General features: G+C 45.0%; 1 protein-coding gene across 1 annotated transcript in view; it reads right to left on the reverse strand.

Moving 5' to 3' along the window:
* PIGL (phosphatidylinositol glycan anchor biosynthesis class L) overlaps positions 1 to 24854 on the reverse strand; it is a 55066-nt gene extending 30212 nt beyond the window's left edge. The window contains exons 1-2 of the mRNA XM_050322117.1: positions 24593 to 24854; positions 20702 to 20801 (exon numbers count right to left, since the gene is read on the reverse strand). Of these exons, the coding sequence (XP_050178074.1) occupies positions 20702 to 20801; positions 24593 to 24854 (362 nt within the window). The remainder of the gene's footprint in view (positions 1 to 20701; positions 20802 to 24592) is intronic.
* Positions 24855 to 25903: the final 1049 nt, after the last annotated feature.

Below are 25903 nucleotides of genomic sequence, written 5' to 3' on the forward strand. Positions count from 1 at the left end.
AGAGAATTAAGAGCTCAGGGAACTCTCCCTGGAGAGCCCGAGGCACCAGAGCTGAGTCAGGGGCAGAGCCGGGAATGGAGCCTGTGAGCTCCCAGCGCTGCAGCACCCACACACTCCAGGAATATGTTTCATTGCCTGGGGCAAACAACAATCCACTTTTCAGCAGGCGTTTTATAGGTGAGCTGCAGAGCCTCATGTATTCCTGGTCCCTGGACTGAGCAGAAAACACATTAACAGTTGCACATTATCCACCATCACACCAACATCAAAGGAGCTGCTTAAAAGTCCCCCCCAAAACCTGCCCAGGGCCCAGGTGTTGACCCCTGCATCACCTAACTGCTCTGGTATGACAGAGCCCTGGATCACTCCTTCTGTCAATACTCTTGGCCACTTTTCCTTGTTAATTAGGAATAATCTACATAAAATTATGTCTTGCCCTAAAATATTATGGTTTTCAGTGAAACCCTGTTATTCCCAGTAAGGGGTTGTGTGGATTTCTCCTCTTTGCTACAATGACAAGTTCATTGTAACAAAGACCTTGTAGGTACAGCACTGAAAAGCAGTGCCTTGACATCAGAACTTCCTCTGACAGCTTCATCCCCAGTTATCCCCACATCCAAATACAAAAGTGCCAGAAAAAACATGGAGAGGAAATTTGTTAGGTCTGGCTCAAAATTTCAAGGCTCACAAATTTCAGTTTAAATCAGCGGTTCAGTCTCATTTCTGCAGAAACAGGCTCACTGCAGTGACCTGTTCTTTGACCCTCCACTGGTAAGCCCAGCTGAACTCTCTGACATTCCTGTATCAGTTCTCATCAGAGCCTCAGTCTGTTGGCACCAACCCTGCAAACCCCTCACCTCTCCTCCCCACAGGTCAGACCTCTGTCTGCCAATGTTTCATCCTGCAATATTTGCACAGCGTCTTTTCCAAGGCAAATGATAAACCAGCCTTGGCAGCCCATCGTGTGGCTACTTACAAGAAGAGAAATGTTGAGTATTTGGCTTATGAAACAGAAATACAGGAAGAAAATATTTATAACAATGCTACTGTTGGAATAAGGGAGACCATAATTTATTACAGATGTGACCCTTCTAAAGTGAAGGGTTTAAATCTTGCTGATGCTCTGCAGTGACATGAAGCAGAATGGACTTGATGAAGAATACATCTAACTTCGATTGTAAATTGGCCCCTTTTATCCCCTGCCATTCTGTACCCCAAAATACGCCCAAAATTTGCTTCTTTCAAGCACTGTTTGCCAGACTTTCCAGTGCTGAGATTTTAAAAATGACTGACAGGAAAACATTCATCCTTTATCTGAAAACAGACTGCACACTTTTACATTTAACAAAATTCAGTCACTTATTAACTGAATTCATTATTAAAGGAGAGAAAATGGCACGTAGCTCAAACAAGATTTGCTAAGATTACGGTCACGTATAAAGAATGCAGAATGGCTGTGGATGGAGGAAGGATATGTAATGAATTGAATTATTCCAATGCAAACAGCAATTGCAGAGAAACAGTCTGCAACACTGACGTGAGAAAGTACTGAAATTACTGTGCAAGGAGTTTGCAGGTACAGTGAGATGGTTAATATGTGACTGGTTGGAAGAGGGGGCATGACTTGGCATGGAACTGTAATCAAGCCGTTCTCATTTACTGCTTCGCTTGGTACAGAAGTATCAGATAACAGAATACTCACTCTAAATCCCATTTTGGTTTCTAAAAAGGTGTCTCAGTTTCCTGCACTGCAGTAAAAAGTATTTTTTTTCATTTTAGCCAAAGCTGATTGAAGAAGCTACAAGAGGCAAAAGCTGCTCGACGATATCCAGCAAAGCATTCATTTCCCTCCCTCCTGATCTCTCGTGCAATAAAACTGAGACATTGCAAAACCCCCACATTTGCAAAACCTCATGCACATCAGGGAAAAGGTGAATGTGGGACAGATGAAAACATTCACTTCCTATTTGCTTCATCATGCTCTGGTTTCTCCTTTTTAAAAAGTTGGTGTTGCATCACCTGGACAGTTTCCTACAGAACAAATTACCAAAAGTGCCCCAAATTGGCTTCAGGATCTCTACCAAGAGCAGCAGTAAAACTCCATGAGCAAACCAGTAAAATCCACCCCACTGCTTTGAGAAATTGAGTATCTGCTACAGTGTTTTACTCATAATATGTGTGTTTAACAACTTGCCAGCATTACTTACCTCCTAACAGAGTATCTTGTTCTATGGAGAGTTGCTCCATGTTGGGAATTCTGCACTGCTGGCACTCTTTGTTGGTGGGTTGGGTTCTCTCAAACAATATTCCTCTTTGGTAGTGGGGTTATGTTAAATGCACTCCCAACCCAGCAAATGTCCCTTTAAGGAATTTATTCTTTTTACTAGTTTGCTCTAATCTGAAGTACCACACCCACCAACTTCTAATTCAAGCTTATCCTGGAACTGAAAAACTTTGTAATTTCATGTACACTGACTGAACTAAGGCCAGTGGGAATTAAACCCATCAAGATTTCACGTGAACTCGAAGAAGAAAGGCTTCTTGGGTAATGTAATTACAGAGCACAGACCTCGTAAGAGGAAATGAACTGCAGGGATTCATTTGATTAGACTTTTTTTCCTTTCCTTTTTAATGACACAAGGGCTCTCCTTCCTTCACCCCTCCCAGTCTAACAGCATATATTAAGGAAATTTTAGCAGGCAGGAACTGGGACTGTTACAGACAGATGTTTCAGTGGGACACTGTTATGGTGAAGTCTGTCCATGACTTTTTCACAAGTCCCACCTACCTGCAGTCCTGACATCTTCCTGGAAGTGATTAAAGAAGTAGCCAGTACCTGTGCTCCTGACTAGTGCCCTCTTTTTGTGGCATGTTAGAGAGATTATGGCCTAGCCCGTGCTGTGCTGTTTGGAATCTCTGTGTGGTCCCATCCAGTCCAGTTCTGAGTATCTCATCCATCTTGGTTGTTGCTGGTGAGGAGATCTGAACAACACTCCAGCTGCACGAAGAGCCTGCATGAGGAACTGAGGGTGTGTCCCATCACATCACCTGCCCAACACCAGGCCAAAGCTGCAGGAGGGACCTGTGAGCCACTTCATGCTGCCCTGGCAGTGCTCTGGGCTGGGCAGTCCCCAAGGGCAGGGACTGGTTTACTCAGTTGTCTTGGTAACATTGTGGCTGACCCGGGTTGACCAGATCAGTGTGACTTAATCGTGCTGAGGAGAAGGAAACAATTGCAACAAGTGGCAGAGCTAATTACTGTGGGTTCCCTCCCTGGATGGACTTCCTCAAGCTCGTGTCTCACGTTCACAACCTTTGCCCTGCCCAAGCATTCCAGCAATTCTGACTGTGCATCTACCTGTGACAGCCAGGTCACCTACAGCCCTTTGCTGTGTACCCTGCACCACGGATCTGCACACAGTGACTACCTGTGCGCTCCCTACGGCTCACAGGTGGGTTATAAACACCTATTTACACTGTGTCAATACTCCAGGATCTTACTGACAGCCTGTTAGGTACAAGGTACAATGTAAAGTGCATGTTTGACCTCTTAAGTGTGTTTAAACCCTCTTTTTTGTCTCTCTGTACAATAATGCAGCTGTGGAAATCATCTGAGACACTAAAACAAATGGTCCCCTGATGTAATCATAACAGAGCTGGAGGAAAGGCAATTTCAGCAAAAATCCTGACAGCAGAATCTGCTCCTGTTTTAGTCTGACCTGTTCTCCCTGAAGAAGCAGCACCACAGAATGTTTTGCAAATGGATTTGTATTTACATGCTTGGCTGTCAGTTCTAAATGTTGCTCCTTGTCTGTATAATAATTACATGGAATGCTCAGTGGAGATGTTTTCTAAATGGAAATAAATAGAATCAATACAGACTTGAGTTAACTGCATTGTCACACTGCATGAATAAAACACACTGATGGATCCTCTTGGCTAGTATTCAACAGGGATTTGGTCATTGCTATTGCTATGCAAACTGCATTTTAAAAGGTGTGCTAGCAGTTTAAAAATCCCATTTTCTGTCTAACTTTTACCTCCTATTGTTATCAGTAGCTCCTAGGATTCCTCAAATAGAAAGAGTCACCTCTACCACACAGTCCAAAGGAAGAAAAAGCAGCATTTCAGAAAATAGGTATGCACAGCTGTAAAAGCATAACACTGGGTAGGGAACTAGGGGATTATATAAAAATTACTCAGCATATTTTTACAAGTTCACTTCAAAACCTCTGCATTTCTTGCATGTATTTCTCCACCATCAGACCATCCTTTTCTCATGCTGCCTGATGAACTGCTGCAGTAAAACAGACTCCTGGACCTTCATTTGGCTTTGCAGTTTATAGATCCTTTAGAGGATCTCACAAAATGACTGCCCAACTCTAAACTGGTCACTTCCTTTATCATCCCAAACAGACAGAGGTTGTTTCAGTTCACTGCTCAGGCACTGAAGCACGTTCAGGTCTCATCTGATTACAGAGAGCTCTAATGCCCCGAGGCTGCAGGGACTGTCAACACAGCTGGCCCTGCGTGCTAAGACAAAAGTCCTGCCTGGCAATCCCTGAATCAGAATGGAAACACATCTTCTGAAATGGATTAGGGGGAAGGACAAGCACTGTAAATAGGCCAGGCAGCCAGAAAAGTTTATTTAGGTATTACTAAGGAGATTCTATCGAGCTGTTAGAAAGTACATTGACCCTGGAGATGTTTTGCAAATCTAAGTATTCTTCAGTATTTTATTTCTCTGGTCACCTGTTGCCAACAGAAGAACATCCAACTGAGTATTTTCTGAGTGGGATTTGCTTTAGACACACAAGACCACACAGAATGTGTATAAAGCTCACCAAGAGGGGAAGTGCAGAGATCTGCACACTAATGGCACCATCAGCTCTTGGGAGAAAAGCAGTTCTGCTGCATCAGCACCGAGTGGCTCCCACCCTCAACCCATCCCACACTTCATCCATCCCACACTTCATCCATCCCACGCCCTCACCCCTCCCATGAGGCAGCTCTCATTTATCCTGGCACAGGGATGTGCCAACACACCCTGGGGACCCTCAGGAGTTATCCCTGCACAGCAATGTACACATTCCCCCCTTCTCGTCCCAGGAAGGACAAACCTTTCTGGAATTCCTCACTGTCTCTGCTGAGAAAGAGACAAGCAGAGAATTCTTTAATAAAAATGTGCCACTCCATCAAATTTTTCACTGAATGATCTCTTAGTCTTCCCTAAACTTCTTGGGTCCTGGGTGGACCCAGGAGCCACCTTGTCCTCCCTTTGAGGTGTGACAGACAGGATGGGGACAATGGGACATGGAGAGGATGGAAAATCCTGGCACAGCTGCAGTCAATGGCAAAAATTCTGTTCCCTGACACTGCAGGAGAAGCAAAGCAGAGCAATCCTGTCTCCCAGTCCTGTCAACCACTGAACAACACTATCTCCTGAATTTAAATCCTGAGGGTTAAACATTCCCAAATAAATTACTGTTAATGCAGATCATTTTAAGGCCAAACTAGTCTGGGCTACATTGTTTAAACATTAAGTTCTGCAGGTTTATTTTTCTAATACCACTTTTTTTTTTCTTTTTAATTAATTTTCTGGTCATCTGTGGCTTAGAAAATGACTGATTCAGTAGATATGTGCTCCCACATCTGGGCTTTCTTTAAACAAAGTCACAAAAATGATGAATCTACTCCCACATGATACTTTATTGCTTCCTATGTTCATGGTTTCAGTGTTTTAATCACAACTAGAGGCTCACACACTCCCATCTCAGCATGTACAGTAGGCTGGATAAGCCAGAAAACCATTTTAAGTTGAAGGCTTGCCCAGCCATCCGATACCTTATCACACAAATCTGAAATTTTCTTTTGCTCTGAGTCACTGATAAAAGTTTACTTCATGGAACATTTTAAGAGGGAAAAAAACCCAAACCAAACCAAAACAAAAAAGGCATAAATCATAAAAGCCTTGTAAATCAGGACTCCAAGCCCTGGCAGGAGCATTCCCTACCCTGGGCCTTGGTGCTTTCAATTCAGCTGCTCCTGTTTTAAATAAGTGATTTAGTTCTTTCTAAAACAACTCTGTATCTAAGGATAGAATTCAATTTTCCAGTTCATTGTATTAACAAGCATGCAGTGATGCATTTTTCCTCACTAAATGCATTTTTAGTCATGGTTTGTGCAATTTTGAGTTGAGGTGGAAACTGGAGCTCCAAGTCATTTATAATGACTCCAGTCTTTTATAATTGTTTCCTAACAACAGTTGTAAATTATATTAGAATTTCTGGAAATACATGGAAAAGCTTATCAAAACACAGCATTAAAAACTAACACATCCAGTAAACAAAGACAGTGTTAACTGCAGTTCAGGAGATAAAGCAGTTGGTTTTGGATCACACATGCTCTTCAGGCATCTAAAAAATTAGCAGAACAGCTTTCACATCTATTTTTATTCACAGACCACAGGATGAAAGAAGATTTCCTCCTTCAGTTTTGAATGAGCTTCTCGAGTCTGAATTAGGTAAGATAACACAACTAAAAAGGAGTCTCTCACTCTAAAAAAGTCTAGTGCTAAGTCAGAGACCTCCATCAGTTGGGTGGTTTTACTTTCTCTTAAACACTGGCAGGAAAAAGCACCCTGCCTGCCTCTTTAATTTCATGTAATTTATCTTATTAGACTACTTGAAGCTTAGTTCTAGGTACAGATGGTCATAAAGGCACATTAACTCACAATCCTTTACTTTAAACCATTTAATTTAACATAATAAAGTATTAATAATTGCAATAAATTTTGATCCATGCTGCTCCAGTGGCTTTTGGTTTTACACTGGAAAATCAGACTTGCCAGCAAATTAATTCTTGTGATTGACTGCAGTTATTATCAGTGTCATACATAGATTTTTAAGTCATTATTCTCACACTAAATGCTACGTAACACCTCAACAGACCTCACCCACCAAATCTCTTCTCCGTGTTGGTCCTCCTGTATGACCATCAAGTCATCTCACGGATAAAGCAAACAGCTCAAGCATTTTTAACATCCATTTTTAGGCCCAGTTTCCACTTCTTTCATCACTCTGGTGGCAGCTTCCCATGGATTTTCCAATATCTGGATTCTATACCAAGATACTGAACTAGAACAAGAGACTCTCAAACAACACACGAAGAGGCAAGAACAGCTCCTCCCTCCTGCCTGTCCTGTGCCCCAGCTCTGGCACTGGGAGCTGTTGAACTGGTCACTCAGTCCCTCAGAGCTCCTCAGCATCCCTTCAGACCCCTGGGAATATCTCAGTGGCTGAGTTTTAGCAAAGAATGAGTGACTTTTGATTTGACTGTAAGTGCCTCTAAACATTTGTCGCTGCAGCCACTTTCCCATAACAGTTTTTGCTGTTTGTAATTAATTCACTAGGTTGTTAATAGGTTCCCACTTTCAAAAACTGGGAAATGCATATGCACAGATGAAGAGATGTGTCCAAGTGACACAGTGGGGCTGGGCTGGCTTAAAAGAAAGGACTCTTGGCTCTCATTTCCACATTCAGGTTACTGAACACAGGCAAAGGAGGGTGTAGGAATATGTGTAGGAATCACTTCAACCCCTTCACCTGTTCACGTGCAGATGGAGAAGAGGAAAGAGCACAAAGCTGCAGCATCAGCAAATTGGGCTGGTACCTCCTGCAGCCATTTAACTGGACAGTGAACTGAGCTTGTACTTGTGCTTGTCCTCAGGTTCTGCTGAGAGGGCAAAAAGAGCCTCTGGTCCTTCCCACGACTGAACTGAGCACGTGGATCACTCATAGGGGTTCAGTGTTCGCCCTTGAACCGGCGTGGGCTGCATTTGGCACTCTGCTTTTAGATCAATATATAACCCAGCAGTAATCTTATCTGGCAGGAACAGGGCTATTGGGGGGAGGGGGAAGAACACAGCCCCAGAAGTGAGGACAGCAGCTCTTCTAAATGTTAATGGGTTAAGAATAGCAAGGTCAAATGCCTGCCTTATCAGAAGGCCCCATGTGCAAACAGGCAGCGAGCCTGGCAATCAGAGCCCCAGCTGGGTATAAATGTCAGAGTTAGTTACTGTAGCTGCAAACACCAAAAGCACAATGGTGGAACTGGGAAACCTCCCAAGACACTCGTGGTTAATACAGATCACTGGGAAAGTCCAGCTGGCAAGACTGGCTGGAGATGACTGCAGTCAGAGCTGCTGTGGAACCAGAGAGCTCTCGTGTATCACGTGACAGCCCCACAGTGAGCCACTGCAGCAGGGGGATTGAAGGGTTGGGTATCAAACATCCTGTGCTGCCTCCAGATTGCCCTTGCCACAACACACCTGTTCTCCTGGAAGAAGGACACGTGAGGATGGAGACACAAAGTCCTTCCTTACCTCCTTGTAGGTACAGAGGGCACTAAACAGCAGAAGCTGCACGAGGACTCCACTGAGAGTCTCTCTGATCACAACACATAAAGGACTGGGAAGGAATAAGAGATGAGGCAGGACAGTAAAAATACATCTCCCTTAAATACTAATACATTTTTAGCCCTGTTCTAATTAATCTTCTTACTGGCACCCACGGAAAGAGGCCAGAAGCTGTATTACATTGGGCAGTAATCTTCTTGCAGATACCAGCAATCGATTTGCAGGCACAGTAAAGAGCACCAGCACACACTGCTGTGCAGTTACTGGGAGAAATACTGGGTGGGACCTTTGTCTGCCATTCACCAGGGCTTCCAGTCCAGCACCTTCTGCCTGGAATCAGTTGTCAATGAGATTAATCAGCCAACTGATTCCCATTCCCTGAAAAGATGAGCAGCCGTGTTTAAGAAAACTGCTGTTCTCTCTCCTGGCACTCACTGGGATTGCCCCAGGAGACAGTTACCTGAGTTTGGGATCCACACAGGATATGGGATAGCTGCCTGGCACAGCTCCCTCCTGACTGCAGAACAAAGCACCATTCTTGTCAGCCTGTTCCCAGTAAACAACTATCAAAGGAGAGGGTTAATTACGGGTAAAACACTAGGAAGGAATAGTAACTACAAATCCAGCAAGACTAAATATATTTTATCCCACAGAAAGGATAAACAGGATTTGTGCTCATAGCTCAGAGATCATATTCTAACCATTAAATAGCTACTTTAATTGGTAAAGACAGGGTTACATTTAAAAACAAAAAAGGAATGCACCCATGTGAAGCCATTGCTCTCTGAAAGATGATTTGACTTTAGATCCTTGATGTCTGTACCACAAAGTGACACTCTGCAGTAACTGGACAGGCCTCTAACCCCAGCCATAGGGGAGAACTCCATAACCTACTTAATTTGCAGGCTGCATCCCTTCTGCTGCAGAGCTCCCACACGGGCACAAATGGCTTATTTCGTACACAGCATTACTCGGCATCTGTTTATCCCCCAGTCTCCTTCCAGCATCTGTTCCCTCCCTGACACACAGGCACTGCTCTGCTGCTCTACCACCCTCAGCTTCAGTCTAGAAACTCGAGTTCATTCATTTGGAAGAGCACAAATATTCAGCAGCAGACATGTTTCATGCACATGGCATTACTGAGCGCTATTAACAGTTGCTGTTCAACCCTGAAGCTACTGTATTTTCACTGACAGCTCCAACATGTTAATGACTTGTGATGTTTCCTGAACTCTTTTGGGGGAAGAAAAGGCCTTTGTAAAAATGCAGGATTTTACCTTTTTTTTTTTATTCATAGCAGGAATGACCAAACTTATTTATTCTATGAGTCACATCCCGAAAGCTTCACACGGCTGACAGCCTGAAGAGATATAACATACATTCTGGAGAGCCACTACAGGAGAGAGAGAGTCTTTTCATCTCTCATTTCTTGAGCTGAGAGTTCAATTTAACTTAGTCCAATCCAGGCATGGGGAAATACAACCCAAGGCTTCCTCCAGCGACGTTTTCCGAGTGGCTACAAATTCGAACGAAGTGATTTGCCGCTGCCGAAGGAAGCTGTGGAGGTTCTCCCACAGCCCCTCTGGTTCATTATGCAGTGGAGGTTCTCCCACAGCCCCTCTGGTTCATTATGCAGAGGGCAATTTTGGAAGTGCTGCCTCAGCTCTGCTCTTGCTGTGCGTACGTGTCTGCCCGCTACGAGTCCTGTCGCTGCCTCTCCCGACACGCGCTGGCGTTTTCTTGGCTCCCGCTCCCAGGGAGTAAGAGCAGGAGGGTGTTACAGAAACACCCCCTTTGCTCGTCCCTGCTTATTTAACGTGTTCACATTTCAAGAGATGGTTCTCTGAGCACGTTTTTTGCAGCCCAAGCTGTTCAGAGATTCAAAACCGCTGGACAACTAAAATGCGTAGCCCAACGCGACACTAAAAGCAAGTCCAGGAGAGACCATATGCAATTTTCTGACCTGTGTTATTTCTGTGCTGTCATCATTCTGAGGCATTGGATGTGCTGCTCTTTGGGTTAAACTCAAGGATGGCATTTGAATTTTTACCATAATAAACTTTCTCCACAGACTTTGCATTCTCATTATTCTGTCCGCGCAAGCCACAAGGATATTTTTCCTCCTTAAATGTCCAATCTGCAGGCAGTGCTTGTGAAACTCCATTATTTCCAGGAATTGCTGGCAACCTACTGCTGTCTGTTCTTCTCAGTATTGCCTGTATTTTCCTTGTTCAGCCTTAAAAGCCGAACTTGGTTTGCAAAAATGTCTGGGTTTCTTGATGCCAGAACTGAATAAAGACTAGAATGGGACAGAATTAGATGGTTTTATTACGCTGAAAATCCATTAACTCACATTAAAGTCTGCAACAACAAGAGCATAAAACTGGAAATAGAGGCTCAGCCTTAAATCCCGTTAGTCAGAAATTTTCCTAGACGTGAGCAATCTTTTTGTAACATCTTTTCAAGCTCCACCTTAAGTCTTTGATTGATTCCTACAATCAAAACAATGTAGATTTTTTTTTTTTTTTAAAGTTACAACTGCTTGGATTTTCAGCATTCAGTAAAGTCAAACTAATCTATAAAAAATGGCAGCCTGAATTATGCAACATGGATGATGTCTGCCACGCTGAGGTAAAGGACAGAGACATCCATTCTCTGTTGCCCAGGAAGAGAAAACACACCAGGGAATACGGCCAAGACAGCTGGAAGATGTGAAAAAGATTCTGGATTATTCAAGTCTTTCATCAGTCATGACGGTCCAAAAGTTATAATGGAAAACTCCCCAGCTAAAGGTTATCTGCAGGACCACACAGTGATCTCAGCCACACACAGCAGCAGCTTCACAGAGAGAGGGAATTACTCCAAGGGAATTACTCCAAATTGACATTGGCAGGGCCGAGATCAGAATCTGACCTGATCCAAACAAAAACCAAACAATGCCACAGGCTGTAAGAACAATCATCAGTCGATAGGGTGTCAAAACAATGGAGATCTCTGTGATTCCAATGCACTTCAGTGACTGAAAATATTCCAGCCCTATTGTTCCTCCTCTCCAAAATATCTTGGAGCTCATTCTGTGTTCCTGAGGCACTCATGACTCTGAAAACGTAACTAACAAACTCACAAGGGCCTGAACTTCTAGGGCTGAACATCCATCCTCTAGCACTGGATTTGGGAAAGCTGGGATGCATGGAGCACTGGCTGGGGCTGCTCTCTGGGAAGGGGAAATGGACCATCCTCAATGTCAACCGAGTTCATTCCTAAATGTAAACCACATTGGGCTGTCGAGCACGATAATAAAAACCTGCTGACCCAGTTTCCTGCAGAACAAAATCCTCTGTCTCCCCTCCTCCTGTGCCAAACCTAAATCAGATCTCCTTCTTTGGAGAAAGAAATTAACCCTTTGACTAGCAAGGAAAACTCTCTTAATGATCCTCAACTCTCACACAGCATCTCAGAAAGTGAGAATAGTATATGTAAACAGCAACTGGTCCATCCCCACAGCTCTGCAAAAAGGGAGGGTTTATCACAGGATTAAAGCAAGACACAGAAAAGGTCAGAGGCAATAGCAGAATTCAGCAAAAATCTTAAAATGTCTCTTCCTTCCCAGGGATTTTGAAGTGTGAAGCTCTGTGCTCCAGCTCCTTTGCCTGGTAACATTTCTTCTACGCAAACATAAAACCTTCATTCATGATGTGGCAAAAAAAAAAAAATAACAGCACAGCTCAGCTTTTCGAAAAACTGCATCAAACCACTCAAGAAAGGACTATTGTTCTCCCCAAATTTTGCAATGTCAACTTGCAAGTCCATTTCTGGAAGATGAGAGCTGATTGTATTTGCTCCAAGTGTTTGGTGAAAGCATTCACTTCTAATGGCTTCACTTCCTCAGTGATGCAATGTTTCATTTGAAGGGATGCCTGGGGGAGCTTCAGAATGGACCCAGAATTCAAAAATAACAGGGCATGTCACAACAAACTCGGCCAAGAAAATACAAACGGGAATTCTCTTGCTGTAGGATCCATCCAAAGGCAGCCCTGGATGCAGAGCAGCCCCTCACTGCAGTCAGGTAGGAGCATTTAGGGAGCCTCAGATTCCAGGGTGCTGAGAACACCTTTGCTGGCTCACAGGGACACTGTTCAATCACGGCTCAAACAGGGGTTTATTGACAGCAGAGTGGAGATAACAAGCTGTGCCTCTGCCATAGAGCTTTACAAATGGGTCTTTTACAAGGCGGTGGCCAAAGTGCAACCTGCAAGTGAAACTGCTGACAGAGCCCTGCCCTGCAGCCACGGCTTTCACTGCTGGAAGGAAGACCCTGCACTAAATAATGTCATCATCATTGCTCCTGCAATGAACTGAGACAGCTTTGCCAACGTCCAGACAGCACCCAGGGCCTGAAGCCTCTCCATCACCAGAAGCTCCACAGGCTCCTGTCTCACACAGTGCAGCTCTCAAATTCCTGACAAGCTGCCAAGCTGAAACCTCTCCAACAAAGTGTGAGAGGCTCTGCCACACAAAGCAACCGAGTTTACTACAATAGCAGTCGAGAAACGACTGAAACAGGGAAGTGACAACTCAAAGGCATGTCAGCAACATCAATTCACCTGAGAAGAAGTTACTGTCTCTGCCACTTTGTCATTCTGCAGGAAAGCTGTTAGGGATTACAGAGCAAAGACAGCACTTAATATACTGTAACCTCCAGGGAGTTTGAAAGTGAAGAACAAAGAACCTGGATTAGAGAGCACTGCAAAGGTTGTTGTAACTATGTCTGTTCTCTGGATGCTGCATCTTCACAGGTAAACTCCACAAAAGCTTCAGCTCTTGAAAAGACAAAAGTCTGAGTTCCCACAGACTTACTACTAACATCGGTCAGGGTTAGAAATGTGATGATGGAAAAAGAGCATCTTATTCATCATCTCTGATCCCTGAGGGGTTAGGAGTTGTATATGCTTATTTTATTGACACAAACAAGCTTTAACTTCTATTGTGTTGCAGAGGAAGAGAAGGCTGAATTCAATTCTGGCTCACACATCATCTGCAATTCCAGCCAAATCCCAGCCACACAACTTTTATTACTGGGAGGATGTCAGAAGCAAAAGACACAGCTGGATACTCAGATCCCAGACTGAGCTTTGCTGTGCTGGCAGCTGGACAAACCAGCTTTTGATTTGTATGTAAACAGAGCCAATCTGAACTGGAAGGTCATTAAGAGAAAACACATTTTACACAACACCCATTGTACAGTTGCTTTTCTAACTTTCCCCGTACTAACATTTTTTTCTAAACAAGACTTTTGTCTTCTCTTGTTGAGGGTTTCAGTGGCAATTCCTGGTCCTGCTGAAGTCAATGGCCAACCCCTGCTGGAACTGATGGAACTGCACTTCTTCAGATTGAATCTCCAAGAGGAGTTTGACCAAGAGCGGCTGCAAATCCCTCCCACTGTTTTCCAGCACTATAATTACCTGACGTGCAGAAAATGCAAGTCCAATGCAGATGCAACAGGATGATGTTTCCAGAGCATGTCACAGCCTCAGATATCACAGCTTTACTTTAACTGAGGCGCTCCACATTTTGTACTTCAATTAAACACTGTAGCTACAATTAAAATAAGATTATGAGAAGACACAAAGAAACCACACAGTTCTTGTGAACAAGGCGTTAACGCCCAACCCGTTATTGTCAGAAGGCTTTTAAGAGCATTCCCAGTAGAAATAGGAATATATTTTCCCTGAGTAAGCTGGGAGGAATGCAGAGATTCAAAAGCTTAAGCTGAATCCCTGTTAGATTTTTGTCTGTTTGTTCCTCCTCTTTGATTAACTTACTGTGACCATTTGATATAATTGTTACTCTTTCAGGGAAAGAGTTAAGCATTTTCTCCTCTCTGATAAAACACCTCGGTCTGCCCACAATGACCAGCCAGGGTTTGCAGCTGCAGGTTAAAATGAGGGACTGCCAGAGATGGTGCTGGGCTATCAAAGCAGGGAATTTTCCAGGAGCAAAGGGAAAACGCCTGTCATTCTCCATCAGTTCCTCGGGGTCAGTGTTGGCAAAACACACTGTATTGTTGTAACCAGCACAGTACCCAGACTGTTACAGCTTATCGTGGGTACAACTGTGGAAAACAGCTCCAGCCTCTCCTTCCAGACCTTCCCAGCACCACGAAGAAAGTCCACTCAAAATGTCTTAATAGGAAACCAGCAAATCCAAAGGCACTTCCTTCTGCTTGGACACAAGTGGTCTAGTGACAGCAAGGCTCCAGCCAGCAAATCTCTCTGTGTTCCCAGGACACAACAAAGCTGGGCCACGAAATCCAGGATGGGACATTGGATGCCTGTCGTTAATGTATGTGGAGGACTTTTAAAAACCATTAAGGAAAGGATAATAAAAGACAGTGCTGAAGGTATGAACTAAGAAAGAACAAAAGAAAAATTACTTGTAATGGATTTCCCTGTTCTCCTGCATTTCCCTTTCTTCAGCCCCAGTCAGTTTTCCCAGACTCCTGAAACACAGCTTTATGCACAGCCTTATTTCTTTTCTGACTATCAGCTTACCAGTGCTGATGGTTTTTAAGTTGAATCAAACTTGCTTCAGCCTCAGGGGATGGCTGGGATCCCTGGGCTCATCTTTCATGCTTTGAGATCAGTATTTCATAGTTTTTATTCTGCTAAATTCATCTTGAGCACTAAAAGTATAAATCTCAATGCACAGTATTTTGATTTGATTTCCATGAAACATTTTGTTCTTCAGCTGTATTCCTTCTCTTCCCCCCACAGTTATTCTGAGCCTTTGGTTTCTCTGGCCAGGCTCTTCCTCTCAATCAAACCCTGCTGTGGTTTGACAGGTCTCTGTTGACATCTGAGGGACAATCCTTGGATGCTTCCAGAAGTGCCACTGCTCATTGCCCTACAGAGGGACTGTGGGGGACTGAAGGGATGGATTTCCCTTTCACCACAGCCCCTTCCCCCTTCGTAGGCCAAGGGAGTTAATTAAGCTGGAAAGCTGAGAAAGGACCTGGTCCAGGAAGCCCCAGGGAAGCAAAAGGGCAGATTTCCTTATTGAGGAAAATACCTAACTTGGGACAAACCAGCCAAACCTAACTCACTGCAACACAAGCCTTTGTTTCAGAAAGCAGCTTTCCTGGAGGGCTCAGAGACAGCTCAATCCCCAGAAGAATTTCCTCTTAAATTATTGCATAGAGCAACACTTATAAAAGCAGAAGCCTGAAGGCAGACTTTGATATAATCCTTTTTATAAAGTGTTCTGAGGTCCTAAAATGTCAGCATGAGCTGCCATGTGGCAAAGCATTTTGAACAAATTATCTGTTTGGAAATGTAAATAAAAATAGGTGGCCAAATTGCTCAGAAAGAAAACAAATTTCGATTTCCAGGATTATACTAAACAGAAGTGAAATTTGGCTACAGTGATTACATAAACAGCAAGATCCCCACCTGACTGACTAAGGCTCTGTGCCTTCTTGTCATGGTAAAGCCTGTTCCTATTCAGGATGATTTTGAGTATGTTTGGCTGATTCCAGACATGTAGGTTGATTTCCCTGTAACACACACTGAGCCTGTTGCCAATTTACATCTCAGATTTCTGGTCCCACAGATGCTGTTCTTAATTAAAGAAAATTCTGAAAAAAAAAAAAAAAAAAAGAAAAAAAAAGACCTTTACAGCCTTGCTGGGATAAGAAAGATTAAGAGAATCCCATCACTCACATGCAGCTCTTCCAGAATACAGTCTGGCAGCAATTTTAATCAGCACATAGATCAGCTCTGTAGAATTAGCAATAAAATAAAATGTCAAACTATAATACCACAGGGAACTTACAAAGACAAAATGTAACCCATTACCACAATTATTTCACCAGAATAGAAACTATTAAATACTGATCCGAAATAGGATATAAGAAAACAGGAGAGAGGAAATATTGGGGAATAATATCACCCTTCTGATCAGAAACATGTGGTAAGTAAGGTTAAGTACATTTTTTTAAGAATCCCATTCAGTGAGACGACACAGGTTTGAAATCACCCAAATTTGACTGAGGCCAGGATTTTATCTCTGCACTTCTCCTGGTGCCCTCAACTCTCCTCCTAATTGCAGCTCTGTGCCCTCACATCAATAACCCACCAGTGAACCACCCAAGCACAGCAAACCCAAACTGGATCCATAGGATGGACTTCACAACTCTGTGTGTGTGGGTTTCTAAATTTGAATAAAAAGGCTCAAATTTCCAGTCATATATTTCATTCTGTGAAGAGTCTGAGTGTTTTCCTCTCTTTCTGATCATCACAACCAGACACATACACTATTTACTCGGGGATATATTTTTCCCATGACTTTACAGACTCACTTCTCTGTCATAGGGAGCTCATGGAAGGAAGTTCATTAGGAGTTGAACATGAGGAAGTGCAATAAAGCCCATTTATCTCACAGGAGTTAAAAAAGGAGTCCAACAGCACAGAATTATTAGAGGGGGAAAAAATGGTTTGGAGCCTCTCTGCAGCCTCATTAAAATAGCCTGTGATTGTGCAGGGCAGATGTCCTCTCTCCTGTGCAGTGTCTGACCAGAGCCCTTTTGGACTTCAGTGAAATAATAATAATAAAAAACCAAATGGAGTGCAATTTCCATGGAAACTTGGAAAGAGATGTAACATTATCTGCCATAAGCCTCAGACTGTGAATGGAAAATTTTCTAGTTTACACAGAACTCAGCTATTATTTTCTTTGCAGTGCAAACTTGGGCCAAATATTTTCTGTCATATTAAAGATGCAAACAGTCAGTTTTATTTTCTGCCCAGAACAACTGTGCACAAAACCTTCAGAAGCTGCAGTAAAACGTCTGATATTTATCTTTCCATGAATCCAAAACACATATTAGAAAAAAAGAATAATTTGGCCTTCCTTTTTGCTGCTTCTCTTCAGAAAGTGAAAGCAGCTTTGGGAACATCTCCTGTTTATGTCAATGGTACAGACAGCAGACAGCCAGAGCACTGGCAGATGTGCCCAACGTTAATGGGAGCTTAACTCACAAGGAAGTCCATTGTTGAAGCACATAAGGTGACAGAAATGCACCAAAAGCACAGAGTTTACATTTCCATTTACATAATTAATGAAGTGACTTTTATCTCACATGAGTTTCAGAACTCATTGTCTTGCTACTCTTCCCTCATCCAGCAGCAGGAATAATTCTGACTGTGCAGAAATTAACTTTGAGCAACACAAGCCCAAATTCTGGTATTCAGCCTTGTGTGAGAATGACAACAAAAGTGGCCTGTTAAACTTTTCTCCCCCAAAACCAGCTGTTCAGTTGGTGCAGTGTTGGAGCTCTGACTATGACAAGCCAGCTCAGGGGACACCTCTGCAAATCTGGGGCCTGACCTGTGCTAGTCACAGGTAGGAAGAGTCCAGAGCTGATCTAAGCTAGTCTGGAGCATCTCTGCATGCCCACACATGGGCACTGCCCGGCCATTCCTGCCCCTGCCCACTCCTGGACACGTCCCCTGCAGCAAAGAACTTTTCTGTAGGAGATTCAGATCTTTAGGGCTGAAATGTGGGTACAGTTTGGGACCATATTTGTGCACATCTGAGTTGTCTTAGATAACAAACACAGTGACAACATCCAACACACCTCCTGAAGGATCAGTGCAGAGCAGTTGTGAGATAGGGACTGAGCTGGTCCTGCCCTGGGAATCCTGGCTATGCTTGAGAGTCATTGTTTAAAGCAAGGACTGCTTAATTATGATTTGGTCTTTAACAGAGATCTCATCCCAGGCTGACTGACTAAAGCTTTCTCTTCGCACATTCACAAATGTCATTCAAAATGTCATGTTGATTTTATACCTGCCTGGCCAAGTGAGATGGCAGAGCAAGTCAATCACCTGGCTTTGCAGACCTATTTCCCCTTTGACATCTTGAAAAATTCGACTCACTCACTTGTAGGTCATGCACAGAAAGAGGAAGCAGCATGACTCAGCTCCACACTACAATGGCTGGAGCAGATCCAGACCCAGCAATCCTTTGGGCTTTCCTTACCAAAACACAAAGCTGCAGCTGGGATAATGTAAAGCATGCAGTGTTTGTGTAAGCAATGTGAGATGGGCAGCAGGCCAGCAGCACTCCTGAAGCAATGTGCTAGTTCTTTACATCGGTGGCAAATTATCTTCTCAAGAGTTCAGAAGGGAACAAAAGAAGCCAAAGGGCTCTGATTTAAAACAGTGCCTTACAGCAGACAAAATGCTAAGGAGGAACAGCCTCCTGAGGTGGATTCTGTAGATGTGAATTTACACTGAAATCTAGTGGTAAATATTGTATTGATTTAGCAAGTTTCACATCATGCCATACTAACAAATATTTTTGTATAATCTGTAGACCATGTAAGCCTTAAGAGACATAGGAATGGCACTGAGCTTAAGGAATCCAGGAACTCTGAGTAAGTTTCAAGAACCCTGAGTCCCAGTGTTTTGTCTAAACTGCATCTAAAAATGAGCTCCTCTAAAAATTCAGTGTCACCTAGAAATTCAGCCTGATCCTCCACCAGTTTGCTAACACCTGATCCACAGATGTTTTGCATGAAGAGCATCCAAGTGGTGAGTAACAGCACAGCAAATAATGCACTGTAAACACACTTAACTTGGTGTGTAAACTCTGAGCAAAATTCATCATGAACTTCAGTTCACTCCCCAATTGCACAACAAGGGATTTGATGGTTATCTCAAAGCAATCTAACTCAGAGATAAAGACCTCAAATGTAAACCCATTGTATCCCAGAACAATGATGTACATTCTAGCCCAGCTCTGGCCAGGGGGATGGATCTGTCACTTCAGGCGCTGCATTCACTGGGGGAAATCACATGTCAGTCACTACTTACAGAAATGTGTGATGAAGGGGAGAAAGAGGCACCATCCAAGGCATTTCTCTGAAAGGGCCCTCACCTTCCTGCCAAGGGTGGGCAAACCCAGGATTTCCTTGCCCAAAGCAGCTCTCTGGGCTGTGTTTGTAAGGGGGGTGACGGAGCAGTGTCAGAACTGCCTCACACACCAACCAACCTCATGCTGTGTTACACGATGAAGTGCCTTCTGGCCCCTGCTAACTTCAAAAGATGGTTCATTGAGCAGAATTTATGCTTAGCAGCTTTTTTCCTTATTCCTCCCCAAAATGTTCTGGGCATTGTCCTGTGTTTGTACTACAAAACTTGCAGTTCTCCAAAGCCAGTTCGTGTGAAATGAACGGAAACATCTCTTTTCATTCCAAAGGAAAAACAACTCCTATGCTGTTTTCCTAAGCGAGCCGAAAAGTTGGAGAGAAAACTAAAGCTAAAAAAAGCAAAGAACTCAAAAAGATTCATACTCTGGACTGTGGTTTCTGTTGCCTTAGCTCAAGGGAAAATATGTTCATGGGAAAAGGGCCTGCCTGGAGCCAGATTTTTTTTTCAGCTCTGACTCTTCTAGTTGGAGTGGCTTTAAATCAAAATGTTGTTATTATTTCCTCACAAACAGAAATATGCTTTATGGATTGTGTGATAGCTGTTTACAGGTGAAACAACCACTTGTATCGTGCTTCCTAGCAATCAGTATCCAGTTCAGCTCCTACAGATAGACAAGGCAACTGAAGAGGACTTTATAACACTAGTTCCAGGTTTCACTGATTCAAAGTGTTAAATCACCTTTCCAGAAGGGAGTTCCTGAACAAAGAAGTGTCAGTCTTGTCACCTACATCTGTAGCTACACACAACTCAAGGAGAAAACACCACACCTTAGAAAAACAGAAATCTTGCACGGTTTAGTTTTGAAGAATCTTACTGTCATGTTTAGTGTGGACTGTCCTTAGTACTGCAATTCACTTTTGTCTTTAGCCAGGACTTAGGCAGATTATAAATATAATAGAATTCCACAGTAACCCTGCAGAGAACAGCTTACAGACAAACCTGCCACAGGCAATTCAGGGAATTTGTAACTGTCTGTACAACACTGCAACAAGTTGTTACACAACAAAATGTGATCATGCTGCCCAAACACACCATGCCAGACCCCAAGTGTGGTTATTATTATTGCAGATGCTGGATGAACAGAGCTTAACTTAGGAATTATGATCCCCATTACACACTTGAATTGTCTTTTGCATTAATTAATGTGAAGAATTAACGAAATATCTAATGTGGTCTTTCTTGAGATTCCTCGAGGCTTTTTAGAATGACACAGTCAGCTTTCCTGAATGTTACAGTGAACTTCATCCCTCTTCAAAGCTGCAGTGGAATTATGCTGGAAATGGAAACCAGTTACCTGTGATCAACGACTGTGACATCGGACTCAGGAATCCCCAGGACACGACAGCTCTGCTCCAGCTCTTTCTTACGGATCTCTCCTTGATTGTAATAATTTCCTGAAAACAGCAAACACAGCAGCACCTTCTCAGTTTAGGTTTGCTTGGAAAGAATTCCTCTCTTCTTTCTCAAAGCATCAAAGGTGACGATCACAGACTAAACGAAGGGGCCTCAGCTCAGGAACAGACACATGGCAGGGGACAAACCCCAGGGAAACCTAACTGAGATAAGGCAGCTGGGAAAAGTTGTAACAGAGACCAACTGCTAGCAGGGAAATGGGATTCATTATATTAAAACACTGCCTCCTTCTTCACTGAGTTATTTTCTTCTGCCCTGACATTCTCTTATTTTTTCTTAGCATCAGCCATGCAAAGTCCATGCCAGAGCTCTGATGCCCCTTCCAGAATGCTGCTCTATGCAGGGCAGAACTTGCAAACCAATTTTAACTTTGAAGCAATAAAATGAAAAAAAAAAAAAAAAAAAAAGCAGCTGAGTATTAATGTGTGATTCAAGTCTGTAGCCAGCTGTCTTGAATTACACGAGAACTTTTTATTGTTGTGAGTGTGAGTCATCTAAATCGAGCATTTCTCTGGAGCAGGGCTGCAATCCGAGCCATCACTAGCAAGCTTTGTAAAATTTTCAAAGAGGGAAAGAGTAACTAGAAAAAAAAAAAAAGCCTCTTCCTGCAGCCTGGGAGTGAATGGCTTTGGAGACTGAGTGTGGGTTTGCTGAGGAACACGTGAGCTCAGCTCTGGGAACCTGGGATGGCAAGTTGCAGCTTCCAGGATGAATTGAAGTGCACCTTCACGAGCAGGATTGGATGAGTACAGCAGGATTTACTTCAGGCCGGTGTTGTACCAGGCCATTAACAACAGGAGTGTTTTAAGGTACAGCTTTTGCTGCAATGCAGGGGAATAACTGACTGCAGGTGATGTTTTATCCAAACAGTACCACTGCTCTCAAAATACCTGACTTCTCCTGAACTCAGAGGAACAGATCCACAGCTTGAGAGATGTGTCGGGACATCAGGAATATAGAAATGCTATAACAAGAAAAGATGGAAAACTATTGAGAGCAAAACCAGCTGAATAGCTGATGCTACTGGACCTCATCCATGGAGCACTCACAATAGAGAGTCAGCCACTACAGAGAGCAAGGCACATTTGTACTGACTTATTAATTTAATCTAAGGTTATTCAGCGTGTAAAGACTGATTTTTTTCACAGTGCTGTAATTCTAATTCATTTCTAAGTCATTTTGATTGATATCTGAAAACTGCAAGTACAATGGTTTTTAAGTAACGATTTTGTCTCGGTGTTACAACTTGCAGAGTCTTTGATCACCTCACTTGTCATCATCAATCACACAAACAATGAGAGGATGAACCATCTGAATCACCCAAAAGACTAATAAGAGGCTTTTTAAAGAAAAATCTATTAGCTCATGAAGGTGGTCTCCTACATGGGCTGCTCATTCCCTTACAAAGACACAGAGAGAGTCGATGGGAGGCAACGTCAACGTCAAACACAATTCACGCTTCATGTCACTGAACCAGGAGTAAAGAAAAGTGAAAATCCAACAAAACACGCAGGAACACGACACTTCTTCAGGGAGTTCTCCAACAGCAGCAGTGTCTGAGTGCCCAAAACTGAAATAGCAGAGCTGCACTTCAGTAATGTTCCCACAGCTGTGGAAAAGCCAAAGGGGATCCACGGACCTTTGTCCCTGAGCAGAAACAACGGAGAGCTCTGCAGCAAACCTGCAGTGGGAGGTGCAGAGGGATCAGCACTGGGTTCAACAACAGCTCAATCCCTGTCTTCTCACCTACATGGTCTGTTGTGACAGAAAGCTTTGGAGACAACAGAGGAGTTGGAAGTGAAGTAGCTGGAGCTTCCAAAGGCACAGGGGGGGTGTTTTCAGTGGGAGATGTGTTTGTGGCCCAAGATACTCCTCGGAACAAACACCAAAAATGTTTTCACTCATGAATTCTGGTACAGGAATAAGGTCTCAAAGCTCAGTGTCAATGGGATTGTGTCTTGTGCACAAAACCCTAAACAATGAAATAACTGATAAGTTGTCAGTTCTGCAGAATAAAAATCTGGAGCTTTAGATGATCATGAGAAGAGCAGAAAAGTGTGAAAAATTCTTGTCCTGGGCAGACAGTGGAGCCTGTAAAAATCTTTCCACTCTGTTCAGCCCCAGCAAGGCCTCAGCAGGAGTGCTGCTTCCAGTTTTTGATCATTGCCCCTCAAAAGAAAGATGTGAACCAACTGGAAGAGTCCAAAGGAGAATGATCAGAGGTTTAGAAAACATGATCTGTGAGGAAAGATTGCAAGAAATCAGGTTGTTTAGTCTGGAGAAGATAAGGCAGAAAAGGCAGATAACAGTCTTAAAATATGTAAGAGGCTGCTACAAAGGGACACTGCTATTTCCATGTTCCTGGCAGACAGGAAAAAAATAAACAAACAAGCCTAAATTACACCAATGACTCAGGAAAAAGCGATTTGAAGGGAAGCTGATGCAGCTCAGACAGAGACCCCACAGGCTGAGGCACCACCCCGGGCGTTCTGGGGAACAAAGGTTTGTCTGCAGCACAGCCGGGGCTGCCTCCAGGTCACCTGAGGGACAACCCGGCCCCATTCCCTTCCGGCCCATTGTTCCACGGGGGGGATTGTTATGCCAAGGCTATTTTTAGGTGAGTTACAGAGAATGTATCGTGATATTAAACCTGGATCATCCAAGTAGGTCCCCTGCAGGATGACAGAATTACAAGGAGACGCCAAAAGGTTGTGCCAGACAGCACCTTTTACAGCCCACTGATACTTCCACACGGTTTGAAAGTGCCTCAGCTCTGCCACAGGGGATGGACTGTGAAACCTCTGGGTAGACACTGGGGGATTTTGCTACTGCTGCAACCAGTCATGGAATCATGGAATGGTTTGGGTTGGAAGGGAGTTCTAAAGCCATCTTGTTCCAAGCCCCTGCCATGGTTACCCTGCAGAAAGTCACAGTGCCTGACCACCCTCTGAGGGAAGAACCTTTTCCTAATATCCAACCCACACCTCCCCTGGCACAGCTTTAGGCCATTCACAGAACCACAGAATCCATCAGGTTGGAAAAGACCTCTGGGATCAAGTCCAGCCTTTGGCCAATCACCACTTTGTCCCCCAGCCCAGAGCACTCAGTGCCACGTCCTGTCCTTCCTTAAACACCTCCAGGGATGGTGACTCCACCAGCTCCCTGGGCATCCCATTCCAATCTCTAATTACTCTGACTGTGAAGAAATTCTTTCTAATGGCCAACCTGAATCTTCCCTGGCACAGATGAAGACTGTGCCCTCTTGTCCTTGAGTAATGATCATGGATGGAGGAAGGATGAAAGAGGAATGGACGAAGAATCATAGAATGATTTTGGGTTGGAAGGAAGCTTGAAGATCATCCAGTTCTGCCCCCTGCCATGGGCAGGGACACCTTCCACTATCCCAGGTTGCTCCAAGCCCCGTCCAACCTGGCCTTGGACACTTCCAGGGATGGGGCAGCCACAACTTCCCGAGGCAGCATTCCAGTGCCTCACCACTCTCACAGGGAAGAATGTTTTCCTAATATCTGATCTAAATCACTCGATTTGACCCCACTGCCCCTTGTCCTGTCACCACACGCTCTTGGAAAGGAAAGGGGCAGGGGGAGGGCAGGCATGGCCGCTCCGCGCCTCAGTTTCCCCACAGCCGGTGTGGGTGGGGGGTCCTTCCACGCCGCGATGCCGCACACAGTGGGAGTGGAGGGGGGCCATCCCTGCGGGCTCCCCGTGCCGGGGTGTGTGTGTGTGGGTGTGTGTGTGTGTCCCCGCTCACCTGCGGAGCAGCAGAGCACGGCGGGGGCGGCCCCGGCCCTGCGCAGGCCGAGCAGGGCGGGGGCGAAGAACATCGCCTCGTCATCGGGGTGCGCCGTCACCACGAGCGCGCGCCCGCCCCGCGGGAGCGCGCGGGGCCCCCCCGGTCGGGAGCGCGCCCGGCGCAGGCGGCGCGCGGCCCCGAGGAGGAGCGGGAGGAGCGGGAGGAGCAGGAGGAGCGGGAGCGGCACCGCCAGCACCGCCAGCAGCGCCGCCGCTGCCATGGCGACCGGCCTGCAGAGCCGCCCCGCCGGACGGAAACGGCGGCCGCGGCACCGAGGTTCCGGCCACGAAAGGTCCCGTCCAACCCCCTCACCTCCCCACCCCGAGCCCTCCTCTCCGGTCCCGCCCCGGGGCGGGGCCGCTCGGCCGCGGAAACGGCGCGTTGCTGCTCCAGAACGTGTATTCCAGCCGTGCGGCTCCAGGGCTGTCCGAGAAACGGGCCCGGCTCCACCGCTCCCGGGGAAACGGGGCCCGGCTGTGCCGCTCCCGCGTTTCCTGGGAAACGGGCCTCGGCTGTGCTTCCCAGGAAACGGACCCCGGCACTGCCGCTCCAGGGCGGCCAGGCAGGGCAGGAGCAGGAGCAGGACCTGCCCTGGCCCGGTCCCAGCCGGGGCGGTGAACGGGGGCTGTTCCCGTGGGGAGGTCGGCGGGGAAAGGGGTCACTGCCCTGACCCTGCTGGTACGTCCAGGGTGACTAATGGTGACTAAAGTTGGGCTTTTCAGCTGTAGTACCTTTTATCGCTGCTGTGGAAGAGCCGCGGCTTAAGGGAAAGCTCAAAAGCGGGGCAGGAGGAAGGAATGTATCTTCAGGCTCGTCGTGCAATCTGCAGGTCTGTGGGCTATCCCGGCGGGAAAACGTTCGGATATGGCTTAGAAGTGAAGGCGAGCACTGGAGAAGGCTGCAGAGCAGGAGGAGACAGGAAGTGTTAAAATAAACATGAAAAGGGCAATCGGATGCAATTGGAAACTTTGTTTTTCCAGGCAAACAGGCAACATGGAAGACAAGTGTGCGGAGCAATGGTGGAGTGTGGGAGCTGGGTGGGTTAAAGCATAAATGGTGAAAATAATTCAGAGTTCAGTGTCTGAGGAGCAGCTCAGCCCTCACCAGGTGTGTGTCTGACTGGTCTTCACTCACTCTTATTTGGGCACCTTTAACTTCCAAGTGAACAGAGGGAGTCACTGGCTTGTGCTGGGATTGGAGATTGCAACCATCAGCCTGGAAATGGGCCGTGTCACCTTAACGTGGCACTTTAACCACTGTGATAACACA

Source organism: Myiozetetes cayanensis, unplaced genomic scaffold (genome assembly GCF_022539395.1).
Source record: "Myiozetetes cayanensis isolate MyiCay16 unplaced genomic scaffold, myiCay2020 scf27, whole genome shotgun sequence".
Classification (NCBI taxonomy): Eukaryota; Metazoa; Chordata; class Aves; order Passeriformes; family Tyrannidae; genus Myiozetetes; species Myiozetetes cayanensis.